Here is a 20,793-nt window from a genome sequence, read left to right as displayed (position 1 = left end):
ATGCTTGTCCGCTGCTTGTTTGTGACGTGAGTTGGCCCTCTCCAAATTGACTCGAACATCCGAGTGAACTTGCTGTATTCTTTCCGCCAAATTTTCTGCTGCAATACTAACCCCAGGAAGTTTTGGAAGGGGGATTAAGTCTAGAGTATGCTTTGGTGGGCGAGTGTAGACAGCCTCAAATGGTGTTTTCCCAGTGGATCGGTTGATCATATTGTTGAAAGCAAACTCCACTTGTGGCAGGCATACATCCCACTACTTTGGCTTGTCTCCGGAAATACACCGGACCGTGTTGACCAATGTGCGGTTTGTGACTTCCGTTTGGCCATCAGTTTGTGGGTAGCAAGTGCTACTATATTTGAGGTTGGTTTCAAACTTCTTCCAGAGGGTAATCCAAAAATGGCTGAGGAATTTAACATCCCTGTCCGACGTGATCGACTTTGGAATTCCATGAAGGTGCACCACTTCCCTAAAAAAGAGGTGGGCGGCATTAGAAGCATCGGCTGTCTTTCTACATGGTATAAAATGAGCCATCTTCGAAAATCTATCAACCACCACGAAGATGGAGTCCGCTCCGCGCTGGGTGCGTGGAAGGCCAAGTACAAAATCCATACTCACATCTTCCCATATGTTTTCTGGCACTGGTAAGGGGGTGTAAAGTCCAGTGTTTTGAGCTTGCCCTTTTCCCACTTGACAAATGGGACACTTCCTAACATACCTGCCAACGTCCCTCTTCAATTGAGGCCAATAATACCTCTCGACAACCAAAGCAATAGTCTTGTCTCAACCCACATGACCTCCCAAACCTCCACCATGTAACTCACGTATCAAATGTTCGCGCAGAGAAACCCGTTGGATACACAATTGGTTGCCTCGAAATAAATAGTCATCTTGGATATGGAAATCTCCTGTAGGTAGTTTGAGTCTGCATTTCTTCCAAGTCTCGGCAAAGTCATCATCTTCAACATAGAGATCTTTGAGCTGTTCAAAGCCAGTAATTTCAGTTCGTAGGGTGGCTAAGAGATCTTTGAGCTGTTCAAAGCCAGTAATTTCAGTTCGTAAGGTGGCTAAGAGATCCCCCCGTCGGCTGAGAGCATCCGCAACCTTATTGTGCTGGCCCGACTTGTACTTGAGTACCATGGTGAATTTTTGTATGAACGTGATCCACCTGGTGTGCATTCTGTTCATGTGGGCTTGAGTATTAATGAATTTCAGCGCATGGTGGTCACTATACAGAACGAACTCGCGTTGAACCAAGTAGTGCTCCCGATGCTTTAAGGCCCAGATTATTGCATAAAATTCCAACTCGTACACAGTCCACTTGCGCCTTGCTTCGTTTAGCTTTTCACTAAAGAATTCGACAGGTCGGCCCTCTTGTGAGAGAACTGCTCCAATGCCAACAATGGACGCATCACACTCTACCTCAAATAATTTTTCAAAGCTTGGCAGTGCAAGAATCGGGGCTGTAGATAGTTTCTCTTTAATGACAGCAAAGCTCTTGTCTTGTTCATCACTCGACTGAAATTTGCCCTTCTTCATGCATTCTGTAATTGGTGCCGCCAGAGTACTAAAATTTCGAATAAACCGCCGGTAGAAAGTGGCTAGTCCATGGAAGCTTCGAACTTGCGTGAGGGTTGAGGGGCGTGGCCACTCTCGGATGGCCTGAACTTTTGCTTCATCCACGTGAATTCCATCTGCACCAACAATGAAACCCAGAAATAGTAATCTGTTGGTGTAAAATTGCACTTCTTTAAGTTAACGTACAGCTTGTTCTCCCTTAGAACTGAGAGCACTTCAAGCAAATGCACCATGTGTTGTTGCTCATCTTGGCTGTACAGAAGAATATCATCAAAATATACAACAACGAACTTGCCAATGAAAGGCTTGAGAGTTTGGTGCATGACCCTCATGAAGGTGCTGGGCGCGTTGGATAAGCCGAATGGCATGACTAGCCATTCATAAAGACCTTCCTTTGTTTTGAAAGTGGTTTTCCATTCATCGCCGGGTCGAATTCGTATTTGATGATAACCACTCCTCAAATCAAGTTTTGAAAAAATTCTTGAGCCTGCAAGCATGTCTAGCATGTCATTTAATCGCGGTATAGGAAATCTATATTTTACCGTGATTTTGTTGATGGCGCGACTGTCCACGCACATCCTCCAACTTCCATCTTTCTTTGGAGTGAGCAAGGCTGGAACGGCGCAAGGACTCATGCTCTCACGGATCAACCCCTTGCAAATGAGGTCCTCGACTTGATCTTGAAGAATCTTGTGTTCATTCGGACTCATTCGGTAATGTGGCAAGTTGGGGAGGCTGGTGCCTAGAACCAAGTCAATGCAGTGTTGAATGTCTCGCATGGGGGTAAACCAGGCGGCAATTCATGAGGGGCAATATCTGAGAATTCCTCAAGCAGCTGCTGAACATGGGGATGCATTTCGGATATGACCTCTTCAGTTCTCCCCTTTACCACTAACGTCAAAACTTCTCTACTCTCTTTTGCATCCATTAGGAACTGATCTTCGGTTACCATCAGAAAATTATTCTTCTTCTCAGGTATTGCTACCTCATTGGACTTCTCTCCCGTGGGCAACAACACCACTTTCTTTTCATGCCACCAAAAGGAATAAGTGTTGTCACTCCCCTTATACGTGGCATCCACATCAAATTGCCACGGCCTTCCGAGCAACACGTGACACACGTCCATCTCCACCACATCACAGTCTGCAACATCATTATAAAGTTTGCCAATCGAAAATGGAACTCGGCAAGTAGTGGTTACCTTAGTCTCGGCGCCCTTCTTTATCCAACTGATCTTGTATGGCCTGGGATGCTTCTTTGTGCTCAGTTGTAATGTAGAAACCAATGCCTTAGACACAATATTTTCACAGCTCCCACTATTGATAATCAGATTGCAAACCCTTTGATTAATGGTGCAACGAGTTTTGAAAATAACGTGCCTCTGGGTATGATCTTCAAGCTTTGGCGTCAGAAGGAGGCTCTAAATAACGCAGTTCACTAGATCACCCTTGTCACCTTCAACAAATTCCTCCTCTTCGCCTTCATCCTCTTCGTCCTCCTTGGTCAAATCCTCACCATCCACCATGTTAACGGCTCTTCGAGCAGGACACTCGTTGGAGCGATGTCCTGGTTGATTGCAGCGAAAACATTTGCCACTAATAGGTTTGCTATAAGGATTTTGGTTGAGGCTTCCCCTGCCCCCGGTTGGAGTGGTGCTGGATTTGGGACCCTGGTGGATGTTTTGCATCCGTTGGTCACGACTGGATGAAGGGACATGTGGTGGATTCAATTGAGTTGGTGGTTTAGTTACTCTGTTTACCGTTGCATAGCTTGGTGACCTGGTGGGGCAAGTTGTAATTCGATTTTCATAGCCAAGTTGACTGCTTCCGATAGGGTCCATACAGTGTGCAAGGTCACCTTGTCTTGGATGGCAACGCGCAGTCCCCCAATATATCTCGCCACTTGCTGCCTCTCAGTCTTCGAGAGATTATTCCGAGAATTCAATCGATAAAACTCTTCCGTGTATTCATTGATAGTCCTCGCACCCTGCTTGCAGTTCTGGTATTGTTGGTACAAGAGTTGTTCATAGTCTGGCGGGAGGAATCATTCCCTCATCAACCTCTTCATTTTGGACCATACACGGACAGGCTGCTTGCCTTGGTGCCTTCGGTTGTTCTGCGTTTGCTCCCACCACCATCCGATGCTCCACCTCTTAGCTTGTAAGCTACTAACTTTACTTGTTGGTTTTCTCGTATTTGCATGTAGTCGAAAAAATTTTCCACTTCCGACAGCCAATCAAGAAAACTTTCAACATGAAGATGACCGTTGAAACATGGCAAATCAATTTTGATTTTGAAGTTGGTGTTGCCATCACGACCCCTATGATTCCCTCCTCCCACCAAGTTTCCGAATTCTTCATCACTGGAGGAATCATCTCCACCTCGGTTTAGTGGTGGACGCCTGGGTCCCCTTCCACCACCTGGATGAGCCCCACCTCCTTGCCTTTCATTTTGGTCCCTATTGCCCTCCACATGGACATTGGTGATGGAATTTTGAATGTCTTGTAACGTGCGTTCAATCCCCTCAAATCGTTGCTGGTTTTGTTCGTTCTGAGTTTGGATAGAGTTCCAAAGGGCTTGCGCACTGAGGTCCTCATTCCTGTGTTGGTTGCCTTCGTTTCTTGCTATTGAGCCAGGCGAAACCTTGCTCCGATGCCAATTGACGTAGCGGAAACGTACCAATGAAGAAAATCCGAGAAGAGCTGTGTCTTCCCAAAAGTTACGAGCCACAAGTTTTATTAATAAAACTCTGTAAAACTTTTACAATATTTCAAAGATCCTCCATTCATCCCACATTTGGGCCCCTTATACGGAAGGAAACAACTAAGGAAACTTATTTGGAAAAGGAAATAACATTGGAAAAAAAGAAATAACAATTAATGAAACTTTATTCAAAGGAAATAAAATCTGCAATGATCCTTATATGAAGCTGTCAACGACCTCCTCTGTTTATGGCCACATTTCCTCTGTTTATTTCGGTAAGTCGCTTGCTGTGCTCCCCTCAATCGCGCTTGTCGTGCTTCCGTCAATCATGCTTCCTGCATCACCCACATTGAATTAGCCAAGCCCATTTCAATTGAAATTTGATCTATAGTAATTTCATCCTCCTCCCAATAATCTTCTAGATACTAAATACGACATTTAGAAGAAAGAACCCAATCTACCACAATCTTTGAATCCATTTCCAACTCAACTTTTGAAATCCCACAACGCCGAACCATTTTTACCCCATGTAGAAGTGCCAAAAACTTTGCAAAATTGTTAGTACCATTGCCAAGAGAAAGGGAAAAAGAGGAAATCATCTTGCTTTTGTCATCCCGAATCACACCCCCCACACCTGCAGCACCCGGGTTTCCCCTACTGCTTCCATCTACATTAAGCTTAAACCATCCGGGCTGAGGCCCTTTTCCATTGCACTACATGGACCGCCTTTGTACGAATCGGTTTAGAAGGGAGGTCTAAACCAGCCAACAACATTTCATCTTGTCTAGACATAGGTTTGACAGCTTTTAATTTCTCACTGATCTTCACTATCCAGAATTTAATACTTCTCCAAACTTCCTCCACTGATTCATGCTTATTATCCATTCTAGCATTGCACCTACGAGCCCACAAACGCCAAGTAACAAGTGATGGGATGATACCAAGAAGTTGGCCCTTATCGTTGTATGAGAGGCTTTATTAAACCAATAATGCACCGTTTCTCTCCAGGTGTGATAAGAATGCCTTGCCAGCCCTACTTGAGTTGCACATTTAATGTGCTTGTTTTAAGAGTAATGTCAACATGGAAGAGACGCGAAAGAGTAACGAAGAGGAATGCACCCATGTTTTGATTTGTTAAGTAATCAAGGTGGTCTGAAGGTAAAATTCATCGAGTAGAAAAAAAAAAAAAAAGTGAAGTTGCTAAATAAGCAATTACCGCATGCACACTTTCACAAGGTACTACTGGTCACAATACTCTTACCTGAAGAAATTTGTCCCCATCAGTCCATTACTTTCTCCTTTGAATGATTCTGAGGTCATGTTTATCCGTCTTCGTCCACAAGGATTCAGAAATCAGAATCTAAATCAAATAAAAGGTATTTACATTTTGTTGCCATGATAATTTATTTACTTCTAAACTCTCAGTCCCCACAACCTTACCAAGTCGCCACCTTCTTTTAGAAGGGGAACATGGTTTGTCTGTGAAACTCGAGAATCGAAGAGAAAATAACTGTGGGTTTGACTTGCAACAGAGATGGCAGGGTTGGAGGAGGTGCAGAGGATGGTTGTTTTGGGTCTAGAGGAAGGTGCCAACTTGGCAAGTACGATGTTTGATTTCAACATTCACTGCATTGATGTTCCTTCCTCTGTAGTTACACCCATATTTGTGTTTTCTTCTAGCGTGAAATCTTCTTGGAGTGAATTAACATCAACCCTCATAGTTTATTGCACTTCATTGCCCATCATTATATATACAAAAACAAGTTTTCACTTTCTAAACACAATTTCCAAAATAGAAACCTCAAGTTAGAGGAAGCCTTCTGAATCTTCTCAGTATGTGAATATATTGTCGAAGAAAGAACAAGTGCCTGGTCTATGTAGTAAGTTGAACAATTTCATATGCTGATATGGACCAAATTTTGATTTATTGAACAAATTTCAGCCTCAAGTTACTCACATTGACCTGCTAGCAATATCATGTGAATCAACGTAAATAAAGCAACTTTCATACTTTGATCTTCATGCTTTTTTCTCAAAATGTTTACTGATCTATGCCTGACTGTCTTCCTTCAAGGAAGATGTGCTTGATCTGCTCTTTGAGATTCCTGAGTCCACAAGGAGTGGATCACTCATAACATCCTGCAAAATGTACTTCAGCAATGTCATACATTCATAATTGTCCAAGCTTAGGACTTTTACAAGTTAGTCAATCTGTTTTTGTGCAGAGTCCATAATATGCAATGGCATTTTTTTCTCAACCCTCTAAAGTCTTAAATAAATTCTAACTAATAGAAAATTAAATGAACGCATTTGAGGTCACCAAGGAGGGCCTTACCTACAATTAAATGCTTCCCTTTTAATGCGTTATTGATGATACTGGAGACCACTTTGATGATTCTATGATCCAGTTTTATGAGATGTTCCTTCCAGTACGCTGCCAGTCTTAATGAAAAATTATAATATATTTCTTTGACATTTGTTTAGGTCTTCTTGCTCAGTTATCAATGATGATCTCATAGCCCGCCTGCCATAGGATGGTCTCCAAAGACTTTCCTGCAGCACCTATGGTAGGTATGCTTTTTTATTGAGCCCAATGGTTGCTCTTTTTCCGAAGTATATAACTTTCAACAAATGTGTTAATATTTTGCATTATGAATAACAGTTTCAATCTTCGGTGTAGATGGGTGTTCTTCCTATACTCCTTTTTGTCATATTCGGGTCCATTGACTGGCCTTGTTTTTCTTTTCAAGGAATAATTGTCTATAGCACAAAGAAAACTATTGTATTGCCTTTTATATGCTTACTTCTTGATTTGGAGAAGATTTAATTCCATTCAATTGCCAAGTTAAATTAATGGAATGGTATCATGGGTCATTCAGTGTCCAATGCTCCAGATAATCTACATTTTGGAACTTACCTGTTGCACTAAGACTACGTTGTGATTTGGAGAGAGGCCAGCACTGCCACCTAAAAGGACGTGGTTCATCTTTTCTTCAGCTAGTTCTTTCAGTCTAAGGAGCTCTGGCAGTACTTCCTTGCAAAGATCTGGCCTGTCTTTTCGTCTGAGCTCTGCACATTGAAGTGATAGCTTTGCAAAGCACAAGGCTTCTTCTACTGGCCAATTGGTCACAGCTGGGTCCAGCATCTCTGTGAATGTGCCTTTCTCAATAGAGTTTCCAACATAGTGAGTCAGGCCCATCGGTGGCTTGGCTGTTAGCAATTGCAGAAGCACGATTCCCAGGGAATAGATATCAGATTTTACACCAAGCATTCCTGTTTGTTGATATTCTGGATCAATATAGCAGAACGTTCCAGCTGTTGACGTCATGTGGTACTGTGTTACATTTTCAGCCACTGCAGGTACAAGCCTTGCCAATCCGACATCACTAATCTTACTGACATAGTTGTGGTCTAGCAAAATGTTTCCTGGCTTGAGGTCACGGTGTACCAGCGGCTCTGGCTTTGTCTGATGGAGAAAGAGTAGCCCAGTGGCGATTTCTGCTGCAATTTTGAACCTGAGTTGCCAAGAGAGAACCGGGCTGTTTCCTTTCCGGAAAAGGCGATCATCTAAACTTCCATTAGCCATGTATTCATAGACTAGGATGCCATACTCAGGACATGCTCCTAGAAGGAGTACCATATTGGGATGTCTTATACAGCTAAGTACGTCAATCTGCAATAGAATATTCAAGGAAGATGTAAGAATCAACTCTCAGTTCTATATTGGTGACTTTCTTGTCATATTGAGGAGGAAGCATTTAAGAAAATGAAGTTTCTGATCGGGTAGTTTCACAAGCTATTTTGGTATAAAGGAAATATTCATCGTTGTAAAGGATTAATCATATGGTTATCATTGCAGATCCTACCTTGAATAAAATATTTGAGCTGTTCACCGGTTACCTTACCATATACACCTGTTTTGTATTTACGTCTCTGCTGATAATTGGGTCATAGTTAGAGAATCAAATTCACATGAAGCTATGAGCATATCCATAGATGTTAAGCCTGACTTGAGCTGTTAAATTGGGACTATATATATTCTTCTTCTGAACTTTGTCCTTCCAGCTATTATTCTGCTCAATGCATGATGTGAAATTCTAGATTGAAAAATGGTGTTTTCCTTTCTATTGTATTTGTGAAAGGGAAGCTACAGTTCTCTCTTACTTGACCAAGTTGTCTTGTAGAGGATTCTTATAGCCAATGGCATTAGCATCTTTCATTTATGACAAGGGTATCAAGTCTATAGCCAAGGCTCCTTGAAATTGTGGTGGATTTTTATTCAACCAAAATTCATGTATCAATAACCAAAATTGGAAATGCATGTTGTAATCAGTTGCTCTGCATATATTGTTTCAACTGGGTTTTATGTGTTATGTTTTTATTGCTATTTTGATTTTGGATGGAGCTGAGTTGTGTTGTGTCAAGTGTTTTATTTGTATCTGTTAGGCAAATGATATTCTTGGTTCCTCACCTCTTGCTGAAATTGTGATCTCCCTTGAGCAGCATCTGGACGCAAAAGCTTGACTGCAACCGGCGTATGATCAAGGTAACACCTAAAGACAGGGCCATAGCCTCCTTCCCCAATCTTGCGAGACGCAGCAAAGGATTCTGTTGCATCCTCAATCTCGTCAATGGTGTATCTTCTGTATTTGATATCACTTTTGGCTAGACTATCTAATACCTTCCTCATTTGCTCTGCTTCTTTGAGAGCTTTGATTTCTGCGTTTGCTCTTCTTTGTGATTCCAACTCTGCAATCCTCTTTGCTGCATCAGCTGCTTCCATGGCTGCCCTGCACCTGGCTTTCTCTTGCTCTGCTATTGCCAGTGCAGCTTCCTCTGACAGTCTTGCCTCTTCTAATTTTCTCTCCTCTTCAAGTCTCCAATGTTGCAGCTCCATTGCCTATGGTAAGTACAACATTATGAATTATCTTTGAGTGTTGAGAATGCACATAGTAGAATTGTTTTTGTCAATACCTTTTGTTTTGCTGTAAGGGCTTCGCTGCATGCTTTGCTGTACATGTCCATTGTTTGCTTTAGCTCTAGCTTCAACCTCCTCATCTCAGCTTCCACGTCATCCTGTATGTTTTTAATACCTGTTAAGTGGAAGTTATCTGACTCAAACAATAACAAAATGTGGAAGTCATCTGGTGACCTAAACATAGTACCATCTTTTTGAGCAACATTGGTTCTTGAAGGTCAGCACGTGTTTTGGCTATGTGGGGTAGGCTATCGCATTCCTATAATCCTCTTGGGGTTTAAGATATGTTGCAGAGCATTGAAAATAATTTTTATGTGAGATTCATAAGAAATGGGAGTATTGGAAGTATTTCATTTTCTTTTATATCACAAGTAGCCTCTGTATCATTTCTTCTACTCTATCTGCTGTGTATTTTTGGAACGGTATCAAGGAAAAATTTTGCTTGTCTGGAAAAAATTTTCTTAAACAAATAACAAGTTGTGGAGAGATATTTTTTGTTCAAGCGTTTGGAATGGACATGGCATTTCCATTGGGTCGATGACAGTAGTAAATGGCTTGATTTCTCTAAGCTTCATGTTCTAAAGAACATATAATGGTAAAAGAAAGGAACTTCAGAAATATAGAAATGTTTAGTTGGCTTAAAATTTTACATTGTATCCGAATTTAGCAAATCCTCAGGATTTATATCACTAAAAGTGAAATAAACACAAATATATTATTATATTATTATATGCAACATATGTTTGATAGTTCTAGGTACATATTATTGTCCTAGGCTTTGAGTTGGGTTGCTCTATACTTTGGCAAACCAACCAAAAGAAGCCTTAAATTGTGGTGGTTTCACGACATCACACCAAATCTAGGTTTGAAAATTTCAGCACAAGTATGCTCCGTGAATGAAATCAGGCTGGGTTAGAATGTGGGGCTTAGTGCCCTTGCCAAGTTGGAATTCTGCTACACGCTTCCACTGTATACATGATAGCGTGCACAATACCAATTCAGAATAATATCGTGCAAAAGATAGATAACTAACTCATAGAGTCATAAATCCTATTTTGTAAAACTAGTATATTTCCTTTAATTCAATGAGTAAATCTTCGTTTCTGAGGTCTTTAATGCAATTTTAAGATTACTCACTTGTGTGTGCGTCTTGCTCTCTTGCATCTACATGTTTGAGAGCAGATACTATTTGTTTTATTCTCCAGAAATGGTAAAACCAATAAGAATAAACTGTCATTTTTCCCCATCTTGAATGTGCTAATACAAATTAATGACTTGAACCTCATCTTTGCTATATAAGATCACTATCGAACAGATTACCGTTATCAAATATTTTTGGTTACTTATGTCACACGTCCATATGGTTGCTTACAGTACAGGATAGTGTATAAAAAGAAAAGCTGTTTCTAAGAAGATCATACCGTTACCAAGTTTTGCGACGACCATGAAGATGATGTTCTACTGCTCTCCTGTGAGAATGATAAATCGTGCAAAAAGTTGGGACCATTGAACTTGGGTCCCAACCGTATTGATCCTATGCTTTGATCTGAGCTGGTTGAAAACTGCGAGGTTGGGGCCGAATCAGAAAAATCGTACAGGGAAGGAGACATCTGATCAGTGCTTGGCCTTCCAGAACTTATAAAGGATATGTCAGTATCTGATTCGGATATGTCCAGATGGGACCTCAAATTCAAAACTCTTCCTCCTTTTGTGAATTGTGGCCTGTGTTTAGTCACGGCAAATGGCATTCAAACTTGTATTCCAGCACTCTTTTTTGTTGATTATTGTTCCCTCATGTGTGTACATATAAACTTCTGGTAGATTAATCAAATTATAGTCTATTCTGGTCATTCTATATATAATTCAATCTATTGATTAAAATAAAAAGGATTGAATCAAATATAATCAAATCAAATGATATGAATGGAACAAGTTCAATTTTAAAAGTTCTAACATAATCTGGTCATGTATTTAGATTTCAAACGACTAAAACTCTTCAGGGTGGTGCTTGAAATTCAAAGTGCCCAACTTGCCGAGAAGATAAAAGAATCTGATCACAATCATGAGCTTTCAAATATCAACCAATTGATGCTGAGCAGAGCATAAGAGGCAGTCAAAATTTGAATATCAAACAGCTAATAAAAACAATGGAAACATAAATGGCATTCTCTCTACCTCTTGTCCCCTTTTAAGAATTTAAACAATGATTATGCTGGAAGTATGACAGGAGTTCGCTCAAATTTCCATCTGGATTACCCTGTCAGTTCTAAAATTTGTAGAAGTTTCTAAAAACCTCCAACTTCAGCCTTCTTCTCTAAAAGTTCACAGAACTCGTTGATTGATTAAAACAGAAAGATTTTGTCTTTATCAAGCAAAAATTAAAACTCTTCAACCCTCAAATCCCTTTTTCATTGTGGACAGATGGACAAACATTGATCGATATCCACAATACTCGGGTTTTGCAAGCTCACTGCATAATATAATCTGTGATTGGGGAATTCTATCCTGACTGACCTGAATGAGTCATCGCATGAGTTTCGAGGCTTGAATGATGTCCTATCTGCTTCATATAAATGATGAATATTTATCAGTACTTAATAAACAGAAGTTGAGGGAAGTTTGTATTTGACATCAGAGGAACAAACCACATATATTCATGCTACGTCTGGGGGGTGTTTCAGGAGCTTTTACAATGCTGGTACTTAGTTTCTGAATATGGTCAAGTAGTGGGGAAACATAGGGAGCCGGACGAGCAGCATTTCGTACAGAAGAAATTTTCCCTTTGGAGACCACATATACAGTGCAGAAATCTGGTGCCCCTTTCGATACACTACTCGATATGCTTGATGTCTTGAATCTGCATAAGGAAACTACTGGAATTAAGCAAACTAGCATTAGTCAATGCATATATAGAAGCTAGTATTTTGGATGTGTTTCTGAAATTCAACATAATATACTGTCTCTTAAATGACAGCCATACAATTGAGTATTGAACCCTGCAGCTTCAATTTAAGCTTGCCCACAAAGCATGGTTCGGTTTATGTGATTCCTTAAAATAATTGAAACTAAAATTTGTTAATATGTTATTCAATTGAAAGATGAATTACTTGAACTTCTTTTTTTAGTATGAATTGAGTGGGTAAATTCCAGTTGATTGAGGATGACAACTTACAGGAAACTGGACCTGCCTGTCTGTAAGCTTTCTTTGAATATGGAAAAAGTTTTGCTAATGGTGCTGAAGTGAATGTGCAATATATATATATATATATATATATATATATATATATATATATATATATAGGTGAGGCAATTACCTAATAAATGCATGTCGTGACGCACCAAGAACACAATTCTCTATTGCAGCATAGGAAAGGAACTCTGTCAATGCTTTTGCTGTATCCGTGTCTTCGAGTACAACATCTAGGCAATGTATCTGAGACAAAATGTCATCATACATGTGAGCAATAACTAACCAAAACAAATAACGGTAGAAAGAACAAGATCAAGCTTGTATCATCAAGAGAAATACAACTTTTTCATGCATGGTACTGGAGAACATGATATTTTCTCATCGCAAGGAAAAGGAAAAAGAAAAAAAGAAAAACAATAGGAAACTCCCCAAAACCTACGTCTTTACGAGCACAGTAACAGTGGAAGATGAGGAATAGATCCTTGGTTTCCTTCTCAAGTTTTTGTGCGTGTGGAGAGGCAGCTGCTTTGTTGCTGTCACAAATGATGTATTGGCTGCCCCCATCTGTAACCATAAAAAGTAATTAGACTTCGTAATCTTGCATTCAAAGGGAATATTAGCTTATAATAATGTTAGTTACAGTCGTAAAATGTGTAAGTAGAAGTAAAGTTCATTAATAATAATTTTTTTTATATAAATTTCGTATTTATTTATTTATTTTTTAAAATTACATACACTTAAGAGTCTAGTACTGCAAATATAATTTCTTGTTAGACTGACACCAAAAGCTTTGTTGTTTGGATGCATGTAATTCACATTTTGAACCGTTCCTATTGGTTTATGCTTTTGCTATCATCAATGTATATATTATTGTTGAGAAATACTATAGTTATAAAATATATATATACATAAAAAAAAATTTATAAATTGATGTGTTTTTAATATTTATCAATCAATAAAATCTTTTCTGAATGAAAGCTGCCTATATGGCAAGGGTTTTAGGACTACACTCTTTATATATTTTAGGTATTAGTTAGGGAAATTTTTCTATTGGAAATTTTAATAGAGTGATGCTACAGCCCTCGCTGGGGGCTCCCACTGGGGGTGTAGTGTTATTTTATATGTGTTTTGTTTAAGTAATTTTTTATATAGATTTTTTATTATTTTAAAATATTTTAAAAAAATAAAATAAATTTAAAACATCATTAAGAAAATACTTTCTTAATTAGAAAGTAAAAAAATATATATTAAAAAATACTTCTTAGTCACGAAGTAAAATAAAAAATTATAAAAAATATTTTTAAAAAAATAAAATAAATTTAGAACATCATTAAAAACACTTTCTTAATTAAAAAGTAAAAAAAAAATTATTAAAAAATACTTTTTTAATTACGAAGTAAAATAAAAAAATATTTTTTTATGATTTTTTATTTCACTTCATGATTAAGAAAATATTTTTTTAATAATATTCTGAATATTTTTTATTTTTTAAAAATAATTAAAATTATGAAAAAATTCTATATAAAAAATAACTTAAAAAAATATATATAAAAAATACACTACTAAGGAGCCCCCAGCGGGAGATATAACATTTCCCATTTTAATAACAGTAGAAATAAATGAAGTTTGATATACCATAATAATAATAATAATAATCTTAAAAGCTTGTAAAAAGCACTCTAGCTATTAGATTTCTCAGAGTCACAATAGAATAAAATTATATTAAGATAAAGGGATAAATATATTTCGCACCACCTTCAAACTACAAGGGATAAAAAATACATAAAATGCCATCAAACTTTAAAAATTAACATTTTGCATATTTTATAAAGGGAAAATGCTGGTCATCCCGGGAGCTCCCGCTAGGATTTAAATTTTTTTTTTTACTTAGTAATTAAGAAAATATATTTTAATGATATTATAAATTTTTTATTTTTTTAAAAAATACTTGTGAAAAAAAACAATAATAATAAAAAAATACTTCAAATAGACCCGCAGGAGCCCCCAGCGGGTGCTCCAACTGTGGCTCGTAGATCCAGCCTTTATAAAGATCTGATATGTTGAATATGTCACTGTCACTGTCACTTATTTTTCTTCCATTTTATCAATCGAAATTGATAAATTAAGAGTACAAACCCCGTGAAATGTCTGGTGCATGCTGCCCTCGTCCCACCATTTTATATGCCAAAACATGGGAAGGCCAGGGATTTAATTAATTACCTCTTGATCACCATACACTTTTGTTGAATCATGGGGCATTTTTTAAAGAAAATTAATGATATTTAATCCATTCCAAATGGTACCAGTCTAAGCTTTGGGGAGAGAGAGAGAGAGAGAGAGAGAGAGAGTTACATGGAGATGAGGATGCCCTGAGAACAACATGGATTAGAACAATAGTTTGTCCCTTGGTGAGAAGATTATCAATCGCCCACCTGAGAGCTGCTTGGCTTCCCTTCTCCTTGTCTACGGCAAGTGCAATAAACCCATTTCCTCCTGCACCGATCTTTGATCCAACATTTCCTGATCTTTGAAGCCACATTTTCGTTTGTAGATACAGATCAAACGACTGATCCTACTGTGAAAAATAACATAATGCATGCAATCTTTTAACAACCAGCTTTCACAAACAATTCCAGGTGGTGCATATATGTTGACCCAGAAATTCAAAACTTGGACGTACAAAAACTTTTTGGTCTTCTTGACCACCTTGCCTCAATGTGTTATTTACTAGACCCACTGATCAGACGCTCAAAAATACTCTCTCTATATCTGTAAACAAAATAAACTAAAATTCAGATGCCTTTGACCACTACTTCTTATCTTAGATATCTTTTTCTCCATTTTCTATTACTGCTAATTTAGAATAATAGCCTTCCAAAGAGTTTGAACAAGAGAGACATCATAAATATAGCAAATATGACCCCCACAATTCTCTCTCTCTCGCACAATGATTTCACTCTCTCCCTTTCTAAATGTGGAAAATTAACCATATATGCATGGATATCAGTCAACAAATGCTATTTTTTTAAAAGAAGAGAATGGTATCCCAATTCTATTGAATGTCCTTACTTGTGACGGAGGAAAGATGTAGTTACAACCAGACACCTAAGGATACAAATAATCATAAAAGGTCAAAACTTAGGCATCAAAAATCTAAAACACCCCACCAAAATATAAAATACTAATGAATTTTAGAGTAAACACAAAAACCAAATCTAGACAAAGGAGAGAACGAACCCTAGACAAAAACAGATAAAAACCTGCAAGAAAAAGGCACATGCAATCAAGAGTAACATGCAAATTACAGTCCTAACAAACGAATTACAGCTAGGGCCAACAAAAACCTTTTTATATATATATATATATATATATATATATATATATACATATGTGTGTGTGTGTGTGTATTTGATCAGTTTCATGCATATTCAATATCCCTCGAACAATGCTCCCCCCTATCTAGCTCTTACTATATAAATTAAGGTCTTGTTGATTAATTTCAGTGTGCACGGCACCATTATTCTGCAGAAATATTGAGTATTACTTCAGGAGTACTGTTGAATAAATTTTACAAGGAAGTGATTTTTCATAGGGTGTCATATGTAAACACAAAAATGTTCTTTACGCAATCAATGAAATCCATAAACTACCGTAGTACGTAGTTAATACCATAGGAATTTGGTCATTCTTAGCATATATAGGAGCATCAATATTCTTTCAGTCTTTTATTCGATATTGTTTGAAGGCCGGTTGCTATTATCATTGCAATTCTGGTTACCCGGCCCTCTTCTTTTAGGTGTCTGGGGATTGGGAAATTGACATTAGATAGAATAGAGATTATTTTACAAATTAGTTTTAACATATAATTCATAAGAAAGAAGACAAGAGAATCGCCCAAAAACACAGGAAAAATAACTCTGATGTTCAATTCAAAATTATCAATATTCAAGAATGATCAAATCAACCCACAAGCCGGGTTGTAATAACTGAAAATCGACTGTATTAGAATTTTATAAAAAATAACAAATTAAATCCCAATAATCATGCCAAAATTAAATACGTAATAAAAGAAATAATCTGCCAAAAATCTGGCTCAAATCGAGTTCAAAATCACTTCCAAAACAGTAAATGAAATATTACCATAAAAGATAAAAAATAACTAAAAATAGGAAATCAGAGGGAAATACAGTGGAATTTGGTCTAAAAAATGATGCACATCAAGCGTAGTACAACGTGCGCGCCGAAAAGAGCTTTCCGAATTGGGATCATATGTGCGATTCTGATACTTGTAACCAAAGTTATGATCAAAATATTGAAGCATGCCCAAAACTACACCAATCAAGGAAAGATCACGATTTCCTGTCCTCTTTGCGCTGATCTGCCACCTCAAGGTATTTCAGCCCAGTCAACATGCATCTGACAACTCAGTATCATCTGACTCGGATCTTCTTGCATCAGAAATTTGAGTCCCCTCGAATATCCACATTATTCTGATTATATGATGATAATTAAAAGGGTGATAAATAGCATTACTTTTACTCAAAACATCAATCTATGAAGTGTAAACAAATTAATACCCTTCTAATGTACGCAAAGATGATACAAAAGTAAAATCCCAAATTAAACCTAAGGTATGGAGAAGTCATTAATGTTTTAGTTTTACGCACCGAATTAGGAATATACATGATCCCTATCGTTGCTAACATTTGAAGTATACGTTCCCACGCTTTCTCCCTCCTTTAACTCTTCAATCCTCTCAACAACTTCTTTCATACACAATCTTCTCTCCACATCCTCCTCACAACAACTCAATCCAATCTTCAAAAGCTTTACAAGTACACTTTTACTATCCTTTGCTCCTCCCATGTCTGAATCAAACACTTCACTCGTCCGCTTTTCCTTAATCATTGTGTTGACCCAAGAAGCCAAATCCGCATTAGGATCATGAGCTTGTGTGAGATAGTTCTCCGGAAACCTTCCTGTTAAAATCTCGAAGATCAGTATTCCGAAGCTCCATACATCGGTCTTCTTTGTTATCCGGCCATGTTGCGCGAACTCAGGTGACTTGTAAGCAATCATGGTCTTTTGGGCAATATCTTGGTTGATCACAGGGGTTAGAGCATAATCAGTCAATAAAGGATTGAAGGATCCGTCTAGAAGTACATTCGAAGATTTCAGATGTCCATTGGGTACAACTAGGCTATGGATTGCATCATAAAGGTAAGCCAAGCCCCTAGCTATGCCTTTGATAATTCTCAAACGGGTTGGCCAATCTAGTGCAGGTTGTTCTTCGTTATGATTGCCTGAACAAACAAAAGAAACCAAGGTGTGAGTCTAAACATGCTGAAATAATCCATATATAAATCTATTTGCAAGTATGCTTATTGACACATCAACGTTTGTTAAGGTAAGTACCATGAAGGGCACTAGCTAAGCTTCCATTCTCAACAAAGTCACAAATCAATAGCTTCTCATCTTTCCTATAATAATATGCCACAAGAGGCAGCAAGTTGGGATGACTCAGTTTTCCCAGCCTTCTCATATGCTCATCTAACTCCTCCCTTCCCACATTGTTCATATGCTTGTACCTCTTTACCACCATGGATTTTCCACCCCTTATCATGGCCCTGTACGAAGATACAAATGTCGCACTCCCCAAAACTTCAGCTGAGGATCTGAGCAAGTCTTCCAAACCAAACTTCTCTCTGTCCTCTCTCAAGAACGACAACTTCCCATATTCGGCTTTCCTCGTATTCCCACTCTTCTCTGTCAATTTCTGTTCCACTCCTATGTCTGTATTGGAAGCAACATTCACCTTGTTTTTGTCTTTCAACTTTAATGATCCATCTGCTGGTGGTGATTTCTTTTTCAAGTGGAATATGAAGAAAAGTGCAGCAATTACTGCTATGAGAAGTCCTACAATTATCCCAATAAGGGCCATTTTTAGAACTGGCAGTCTCTTACGGTAGGAGTCGCATGATTCTAGAGGTGGGCCGCATAGATATTCATTGCCTGCATTTTAGTTTAAATATGAATAAGATGCCGCAATCCTTGGAAGAAAAACTTGGATTATATACATTATTCCAAAGAAAAGTTCATGTTTCACATATAAGCATTAATTCAGAGGACAAAAACGGCTTTATCTTTTTCAAGATCCTATTCATCCACTTCTTGTAATAACATGTCAATGAATTTCATTATAAATGGAAAATTAGCCAGCATAAAAAGCTAATGGGTAATGGCTAAAATGATCACCTGAAAAACTGTCCGACTTGATCTTGCTCAAGCTGGCAGGGATCGGACCCTCCAAATTATTGTTAGAGACATTAAACTCCTTGAAATTCTTCTGTTGAAAATTGGGTATTTGGCCTTCAAAGTTGTTTCCAGCAAGTCCCAACATGAAAAGCCTAGGTAAGGCAGCAAGGGATGAAGGAATTTTCCCCGTAAACTCATTATTTGCCAAAAACACTTTCTGCAAGAAACTCATACCGGCAAAGGCATCATCCGGAATCTCTCCAGAAAAATGATTATACGATAAATACACCGATCTCAATGCACTTAGTTTCTTAATATCAGGCCATGGGCCTGCAAACGTATTGTTCATGAAGCTTAAGGTCGTCAAGTGACGCAAGGAAACAAGAGAATCCACGTCTATCTTACCCGTCAATCCCCCATTTTCGATCATCAAACCCCGAACACTCCCTTTGACACAAATTACACCAACCCAATTTCCCCTGTTTCCTTCACACGGGCTTACTTTAGGGTCCCAGTAGCTGAGAGCGTTTGCATGCGTTAATGACTTCTTAAACTTCATGAGTATCTCCTTGTCTGACGCACCAAAGGATGGCACGACGGTCCATGACAGCATGACAACAAGGGTGAAGAATATGAATGCTGCAGGGCTTGGTGCGCGCCTAAGTTTAGCCCAGCGCGCACCCGTTATCATTTCTGCGGCCTGAAGACGGTGCCGCCCGTGTTATCACGTACGGATGGCTTGAAAGGCAAAAATGGGCTTAAGGTGGGAGAAGACGAAGGGAGCGTGAAAGCTCCAAGAACCGAAAAGGGCGGTTCAAAGGAAGGCAAACCAATTATGAACACGCAGAAAAATAGGTTAATTCGACACGTAGTACTGAATGATTTGCAAAGACAGCTTAGGGAGCGGTAGAGAAGTAAGGAGGGCCTTCAAATTAATTTGTGACGAGTGTTGGGGTGGCTTTTCCCAATAATAGGCCAGTGTTTGCACTGTCTTATATATATATATATATAATAAGATAAGTTTAAATTATGACACAAAATATTCGGAATTGCTGTTTTGGTAGCTAGTTTTTGACCGTACCTTCTGTGTAAGATGGAAATGTCTCTTTCTGAGATATCTATGTTGTAGTAAAGATGATTGAGAAATTTTTCTGTCTTTTTTATCTTTGAGGAGATTTTTAGAAAAATGTTATAATTATAAAGAGATTTAATAAAAGTAAATTCATAAATTGACATGACTTCATACGATATATTAGATCTATTTTTACAATCTAACGTACTACGTCAAATCAAGTCAATTTATAAGTTTACCTTTATATAATCTGTTATAACATTTCTCTTTTATTAATCACCCTTGTTTAGATGGTAGAAAACCGAAGATTTGGAATTGTAAAAATCCCAAAACACAGTGGATGCTATACATTCTGTTGGTATTTTTTAATAGGTTGTATTTGTTAGTAAGATTTTTTTTAATGTAACTGTTGCATTCCTTATATTTTTTTGTTGAGAAAGTTTTAAACCAAATCATTCAAAGTGCACATGTTAAAAATATTCAAAGTAGGTTTTAACGGATGAGGAAAAAACAAGGCTAGCCGTTTGTATCCTTTTCAGTTTTCTAAAATCAAACTAACGTATAGTTTTTATTTATTATTTATTTATTTGTTGAAAAAAATGGCTTTAAGAGATAGAGTACTGGGGTCTACGTAGGAAAAAGAGTTGAGATTTTTTTTGTCTATAGCGAGAAGCTTTACAAAGAAAAGAAGGTAGTGTTTAGAGATTATTGAAAATTTTTCTAGATAAAAGAGATGTTATTTTTAGATGAGCTTTGTGTTCAATTATGTGTGCAGAGTTGGTTCGAACTATACTACGATCAGTTGGCTATTGTATTTTGAAAAAGACAAGTTAGGAGAAGGTTTGCTACACCGGTTCATTTAAAACTTTTCATACCACAGATAACGTACTGAATCTACTTAAAGAGAGAGAGATTTATGTGTCTCATGGTCCAAACTAGTTTCGTTTAAATTTAAGGAGATTCATATGGAGCTTACGAACGAAGAATCCACGAAAAGCATTGGACACCTCAACAAGTCCTT

At 38.0% G+C, this 20,793-nt stretch overlaps 2 protein-coding genes across 3 annotated transcripts; both read right to left on the bottom strand.

The window, feature by feature from the left end:
* Nucleotides 1-6,151: 6,151 nt before the first annotated feature.
* LOC109012866 (U-box domain-containing protein 35) lies at nt 6,152-15,195 on the bottom strand. Its single transcript, XM_018994724.2, has 10 exons — nt 14,798-15,195; nt 12,885-13,009; nt 12,570-12,688; nt 11,901-12,112; nt 11,770-11,815; nt 10,677-10,977; nt 9,252-9,353; nt 8,749-9,177; nt 7,195-7,950; nt 6,152-6,416 (listed from the first exon to the last, which is right to left on the bottom strand). The coding sequence occupies exons 1-10, from the start codon at nt 14,982-14,984 to the stop codon at nt 6,327-6,329; spliced, it is 2,367 nt and encodes a 788-aa protein (XP_018850269.1). The 5' UTR covers nt 14,985-15,195; the 3' UTR covers nt 6,152-6,326.
* Nucleotides 15,196-16,351: 1,156 nt separating this feature from the next.
* LOC109012955 (pollen receptor-like kinase 4) lies at nt 16,352-19,509 on the bottom strand. Of its 2 annotated transcripts, XM_035692551.1 has the most exons (4): nt 18,701-19,471; nt 17,861-18,457; nt 17,113-17,748; nt 16,354-16,935 (listed from the first exon to the last, which is right to left on the bottom strand). In XM_035692551.1, the coding sequence occupies exons 1-3, from the start codon at nt 19,389-19,391 to the stop codon at nt 17,117-17,119; spliced, it is 1,920 nt and encodes a 639-aa protein (XP_035548444.1). In that variant the 5' UTR covers nt 19,392-19,471; the 3' UTR covers nt 16,354-16,935; nt 17,113-17,116. The 2 variants fall into 2 exon arrangements, with proteins under 2 accessions (XP_035548443.1, XP_035548444.1); XM_035692550.1 differs by having other exon boundaries at nt 16,352-17,748; nt 18,701-19,509.
* Between the last annotated feature and the right edge of the window lie 1,284 nt (nt 19,510-20,793).

Source organism: Juglans regia, chromosome 7 (genome assembly GCF_001411555.2).
Source record: "Juglans regia cultivar Chandler chromosome 7, Walnut 2.0, whole genome shotgun sequence".
In the NCBI taxonomy this organism is placed as follows: Eukaryota; Viridiplantae; Streptophyta; class Magnoliopsida; order Fagales; family Juglandaceae; genus Juglans; species Juglans regia.
Note: the sequence above shows the minus strand (reverse complement) of the source record. Positions and strands in the feature narration are given on the sequence as shown.

Bases quoted from the DNA above. Each gene is read 5' to 3' on its own strand.
- LOC109012866 (XM_018994724.2), bottom strand. From the start codon at position 14,984: ATGTGGCTTCAAAGATCAGGAAATGTTGGATCAAAGATCGGTGCAGGA. The intron at 13,010-14,797 runs GTAACTCTCTCT...TTATGGTTACAG, and splicing joins CAGGGCATCCTCATCTCCAT to ATGGGGGCAGCCAATACATC. The intron at 9,178-9,251 runs GTATTGACAAAA...TACTTACCATAG, and splicing joins CCCTTACAGCAAAACAAAAG to GCAATGGAGCTGCAACATTG.
- LOC109012955 (XM_035692550.1), bottom strand. From the start codon at position 19,391: ATGATAACGGGTGCGCGCTGGGCTAAACTTAGGCGCGCACCAAGCCCT. The intron at 18,458-18,700 runs GTGATCATTTTA...ACTAAAATGCAG, and splicing joins CAAGTCGGACAGTTTTTCAG to GCAATGAATATCTATGCGGC. The intron at 17,749-17,860 runs GTACTTACCTTA...TTGTTTGTTCAG, and splicing joins CTTAGCTAGTGCCCTTCATG to GCAATCATAACGAAGAACAA.